This window comes from Microcaecilia unicolor, chromosome 7 (assembly GCF_901765095.1).
Source record: "Microcaecilia unicolor chromosome 7, aMicUni1.1, whole genome shotgun sequence".
NCBI lineage: Eukaryota > Metazoa > Chordata > Amphibia > Gymnophiona > Siphonopidae > Microcaecilia > Microcaecilia unicolor.
The window spans coordinates 305,101,594-305,107,593 of record NC_044037.1 but is presented as its reverse complement, the minus strand read 5'-3'; the positions used below and the strand labels follow the sequence as shown (position 1 = coordinate 305,107,593).

At 46.5% G+C, this 6,000-nt stretch overlaps 1 protein-coding gene across 1 annotated transcript in view; it reads left to right on the top strand.

Moving 5' to 3' along the window:
* The first annotated feature begins 1,076 nt into the window (after positions 1 to 1,076).
* The window catches only part of LOC115474934 (motor neuron and pancreas homeobox protein 1-like), a 70,540-nt gene continuing 65,616 nt past the window's right edge, over positions 1,077 to 6,000 (top strand). The window contains exon 1 of the mRNA XM_030210645.1: positions 1,077 to 1,503. Within this exon, the coding sequence (XP_030066505.1) occupies positions 1,077 to 1,503 (427 nt within the window). The remainder of the gene's footprint in view (positions 1,504 to 6,000) is intronic.

The window sequence follows — 6,000 nt, the reverse complement described above, 5'->3', positions numbered from 1 at the left end:
AAAGAATGTACTAAAAAATATTCTTCAGATCCACGTATTATCCTAGCAATGCAGAACTAATAGAAAATGTTTTATAAACGTTAAAAATTGTGCATTCAAACAGCACTTGAAAAGTGCAGATAAGTCCAATCCCCAGAAAAAAAGCGACGTTGTGCAAAAAAAACCCCAAAATAATAATAATGATAAAGATATATATTAATCTTTTAATTAAAATACTACGAATAAAGTAAAATTTGCACGGAGACGGGAACTATTTGAAGTGTTAGAAATGTTTTTTTTTTTTTGCATTTATTCAAACGAGTAAAGTCATCAGGAGCCCGCAGAGCTTCAGGGCTCGGGAAATATTTGACCTTCATCCTCTGAAATACAGATATTTCGCTCCGAGTTGCACCGTCAAGAGAAGCAGGGTCCTAGTTCTCCCTTAATGAGCCCTGGAGATTAATCGTATGTGAGGTGCCCACTGCTCTTTCCTTGTAACCTCCTTCACACGGCTTCTTCCCCTGAAATTTATGGAAACTTAAGTGTAAAATCAATAACTTTTCTGGCTCTCGGATTTCCTGCATCCCACGTCCAAAAGTCACCCGAGAACAGGAATATTTCACTGTCTCTGCTCTGGGCTGGCCAGAAATGAGGGAGTAATTACTTAATTAAGGAGCTGTCGATAGGGGGAGGGGGAGGGGGAGCCATGGAGTTGGCTGGAGGTGGGGGGAATCGGCCAATGAGAAATTTTGGACCAAGGGGCAGGTGGAGGAGAGGAAGCATTAGAGGAGAAAAAAAAAAGGCTGGGTATCAGTGTGGGGAAGGAGAGGAGACCGGCAGGAGGGGGATCAGGGGGAGACGGAGACCGGCAGGAGGGGGACCGGGGGGAGACCGAGAGATCAAGGAGCAGCCAACAGGATCCCATCAAAGCCCACCACAGGTGCCAGGTGTGCCAAGGTTTTCAGCTTGCATTGGGCCCCCCCTCTCCCGGTCCCCTGCTGTGGAGTGGCAACCAAATCCGCGGGGCCATTACGGGACCCCTGCACTACCCCCAGTTCCAAGCCAAGCGGATCCAGGGAGGCTCCCCGGAGCGGTCCATGCAGAAATCAATGGAGAAATCGAAAAACTTCCGAATCGATGCTCTTCTGGCTGAAGATTCCCCCCGGCCCATGCCCAGCATCTCCCCTCAAGGGCTGAGCCCCCCGAGTTCAGCGGGGAGCCCCGACACCCCTTCATCTCGGGCACAGCTTTCTACAGGACTCATCCCTAAGCCTGGCTTACTGACTCTTCAACCCCCGGGACTGACAGCACTGAGCCAGGGGGGGCTGCCAGCCTTGTACTCGGGCCCGGTCTACCCCATCCCGGCCCTGGCAGCCCAGCACCCTGCTTTCACCTACCCCGGCTTCCCCCAGCTGCCCCAGCCCAGCCCGGAGCACCTGAAGGCGGCTGCGGTGGCCGCATCCTTCCCCCTGGAGCACTGGATCCGAGCGGGAATCGTGATCCCCAGACTGCCCGACTTCCACGGTAAGTACGGAGAGCGGGGCTGGGGGGTGGCCCAGGAAAGATGAAGACAGTCCGCAGCGAGAAAACCCACGCTTTCCATCAAGGTCCCGAAAAGCAGCAGGTGAGAGAGGGTGAGGCAGGGGAGCTCAGCTACAAATGCACCTTCCTCTCTCTCTCTCTCTCTCTGTCATATCCCTCTCCCAAAGCCAAGACCTGCTTCCCTCACTCAGGTCACACCTAGAAAGGTTAACTGTGTAATGTGAAGCAGGAGTGACTGCTGGAGGAAGGGCACTTTCAAGAACGGAGCAGGGGCTGGGGGCTGACATTCAGCCTTACCTGCTGGGGATGAGAACTCCACTTTTCAATAGGTGTCTGTCCTGATCTGCTGTCTCAGGCTTAACCTCCTGCATATCGTGACATTCTTATTCCAGGGTATGTCGGAGATGAGCTCAGTCTCTCAGGTGCTTATTCAGCACCCCCCACCCCTCACCCTTTTCTGAACTTCACTGAGGTGTAATAGGCACAGGAAACATATCAAGATGGTCTGGGAAATTCGTTTTAATCAGGATCATTTCTCGGCCTCTGATTATATCTGTTGGTATCTGAGGAATTTCTCTTCCCCCCCCCCCCACCCCCCAGACCCAATTTAGCCATAAGCAGCATAAGGCATCACATTTTCAAAGCGCGGAATACCTGGGCTAAACAGGAGTTTGATTCCACTTTTAGGATTATGTCTTGAATCTGGTTGGAAGAGCCTTTTGGTGTGTGAGGTCTACAGAGCTTCTAGGAAATTAGAAGCAACTCCCAAAAAAGTGCTAGGTTTGTCTCAAGTGAAATGACTTACTTTTTGCCTCCATGTTCTGCCTTATTTTATCACAGTGGTGAAATTTTTTTAAAGATAAGAATCAAGATTTTTTTTTCTAAATAAATAAGACAATTCAATGGAATGTACAAAATCAGAATAACCATAAAAGAAAATATTTTGAAAGCATATAGTAATTAAAACAAGCCCATATTCACTTATGGGGTGAGGGGCCAGTGTCTAAGACCTGGGACACAAAGCCCTCAGTAGATGTGAGGAGGGGGAGGCAGAAAGTGGAGGCTTTTACATGGACCAGGAGAAAGCAGGGTCTGAAATGCAGGAGACAAGATTCCCTAAGTTCCAGGCCTGTTCATTCTCTCAGCTTTGAGGATGAACCATTCTTCCACTGCTCATGCTGAATTCATGTGTCAGGACTATGTTTACAGAGAGTCTGATGATGATCAGTACAGTTGCACCCTGACATTTATGATAGTAGAGGTATATAAAATAATGAGTGGAGTGGAACAGGTGGATGTGAAGCGTCTGTTCACGCTTTCCAAGAATACTAGGACTAGGGGGCATGCGATGAAACTACAGTGTAGTAAATTTAAAACAAATCGGAGAAAATTTTTCTTCACCCAACGTGTAATTAAACTCTGGAATTCATTGCCGGAGAAAGTGGTGAAGGCGGTTAGCTTAGCAGAGTTTAAAACAGTGGTTGGACGGTTTCCTAAAGGACAAGTCCATAAACCGCTACTAAACGGACTTGGAAAACTCCAAAATTCCAGGAATAACATGTATAGAATGTTTGTACGTTTGGGAAGCTTGCCAGGTGCCCTTGGCCTGGATTGGCCGCTGTCGTGGACAGGATGCTGGGCTCGATGGACCCTTGGTCTTTTCCCAGTGTGGCATTACTTATGTACTTATATACTTATGGCTAATTAGGAGGGACTTTCAAAACCTTTCAGAACTAATGTCATGAGGTCTTTTTTTTTATTATTATTGTCAACTGATCTAAAAGAATGATGCTAGCCTGAAACGTAAAATTTCTGACACTGTCTGAAGGTGTTAACAAGAGCAGGAGAGAACATACCCCGGCTTGCTGCTTTGCATTGTGGCCAAATGCCCCAGTTACAGAAGACTTCTGGACCCTGAGCCACTGCTTGAACGGTTAAAGCCTGTGGCTTTTGTCAGCAGATAGTCACGATTTAGTAAGTAAAAGTTAGAGGCCAGGATTCCAGAAATTGGAAAATACATTTAGAAAGTTTTTCTGGCAGCTTTCAGCAATGTCAGTCTTTTTAGCACAGAAACAGACTCCTAGTTTGACAGTCCATAAGAGATCTCATGTAATTCTGGCCTGCTGCAGCGGTTTAAACAGAAATCCGGTGTAGGAACAGCCAGAATTCGCTCCTGAAGGTGGAGTCATTCAGACAAGGACTGATCTTTGCACCCAGAGGAACAGCAGCTGTTGGAATTGTGACCCAGGTCAGCTCAGGTGCTTTTGATCCTTACATAAGAACATAAACACCACCATACTGGGAAAAGACCAAGAGTCCATCAAGCCCAGAATCCTGTCTCCGACAGTGGCCAATCCAGGCCTCAAGAACCCACAAAAACCCAAAAACAAAACAAAAATGTAAATTAATAATGTTCAATGGACTTTTCCCTCAGGAATCTGTCCAAACCCCCTTTAAACTCCGTAAGGCCAGCTGCTGTCACTACATTCTCCGGCAACGAGTTCCAGAGTCCAACTACGCGCTGAGTAAAGAAAAACTTTCTCCTGTTTGTTTTAAATCTACCACATTCTAGCTTCATCTTATGTCCCCTGGTTCTATTATCCCTTGAACTGGATATTTCGGGTCTCAGTTCTTGACGGGTGGCAACTGGAGGGCACAGTTTCCAGTTATGAGTCTAAGCATTCGTCTCATCTTGAGTCAGCAGTGACCTCCACACATTTAGGGGTCCTTTTGCTACGGCTCAGGCATCCTACGGTAATTTCAGGATTGGTGCAGCTACCCCCCAAAAAATAAAATTCATTTTTGAACCATGGGGGAGTGTTTGAGGTAGAGAGTGGGCACAGCTGTGTTAATCAGTTAACGCCTGGGTATTGCCATGTTCTTTCCGTGTCCTTTCCAGGAATGTTCGTTTTGATCTTTTTTGTGTGGCTGGTTTTACGTCATTGGAGCAAAGTCATACTACTACTACTATAAATCACTTCTATAGCACTACCAGTCGTACGCAGCGCTTCACAATTGAACATGAAGAAAAGACAGTCCCTGCTCAAAAGAGCTTACAATCTAAATCAGGACAGACAGACAGGACCAATAAGGGATAAGGGTAGGACAGACAGAAGGACACATAGGGAAAGGCTCCATCTCTACCTGTTTTCAAATCTATGCTGTTATCAATAGAAATCAAACAAAATAAAACATGGAAAAGAAAATAAGATACCTATCTATGCTGAAACCCACCTTTTCACCACTGCTTTTGGCTCCTAGCACTACTCAATTGCCTCCCCTTGTTCCTTCTGACCCAGTATTTCCCTCGCCCTTAATTGTCTTGTCTGTCTGTATTTTTAGATTGTAAGCTCTATTGAGCAGGGACTGTCTCTCTATGTCAGGTGTTCAGCGCTGCATGCATCTGGTAGCGCTATACAAATGCTAATAATAATAAAGGTTACGAGCAAGTGACAAGTGCCGGGGGTCACGTAACTAGTCGTACAGGGCAGATGTCTTTGAAAGAGAGTTCCCTGGACATACCCACTCTTTTCCCAATAGCGTGCGCACTGGTTTGCCCCTTGTGGAAGGAGTAGGCACTTGGACCCTTTTACGAAGCTGCGGCAAAAGGGGGCCTGCATGTGTTTTTGAGGTGCGCTGAGGCCCCAGGTCTTTGTATTTTTCAGGAAATGGCCACGCGGCAAGTAAAGCAATTGCCGTGTGGCCATTTTAGGGGGACAGCGTTTACTGGCCCCCTTTGAGGTGGTGGTAAAGGGCTCCAGTGCTAACCTAGTGGTAACTCAGCAGCGCAGGGCAAGTGACAATTATCACCAGATATGATGAGCAGTGGGGGGCGGAAAGTACCGGCAGGCTGCTGCGGTAGCCCAGCGGTACTTCCCTTCTAGCCGCTTTGTAAAAGGACCCCTTTTAACGGCAAAAAAACCAAACCACAAATGTTTCTGCTTTTTATATTAAATTTCTAGTTTTAACAATATGTAAGGAGTGGGATACGTTATTGTCTAGAAAACCCTGAGTAGCGTACAACTCTTTCAAAAAGTACAAAGACCAGGGGACACTCAATGAAATCACATAGAAATACTGTTAAAACAAATAGAAGAAAATATTTTTCCACTCAAAGAATAGTTAAGCTCTGGAATTCTCTGCCGGAGGATGTGGTAACAGTGGTTATTGTAGCGAGGTTTAAAAAAGGTTTGGACAGGTTACTGGAGGAAAAGTCCATAGTCTGTTATTGAGATGGACATGGGGGAAACCACTGCTTGCCCTGGAATTGGTAGCATTTAGCGTTGCTGCTACTTGGGTTTCTGCCAGGTACTTGTGACCTGGTTTGGCCACTGTTGGAAGTAGGATACTGGATTAGATGGACCATTGGTCTGACAAAGTGTAGCTTTGCTTGTATGATGTTTTCGTGTGTGTTGTGTTCATGAGTTGATATTTTCCATGTCTTTGCAAATGCGGACATGTGGGACCGATACAGAGAAG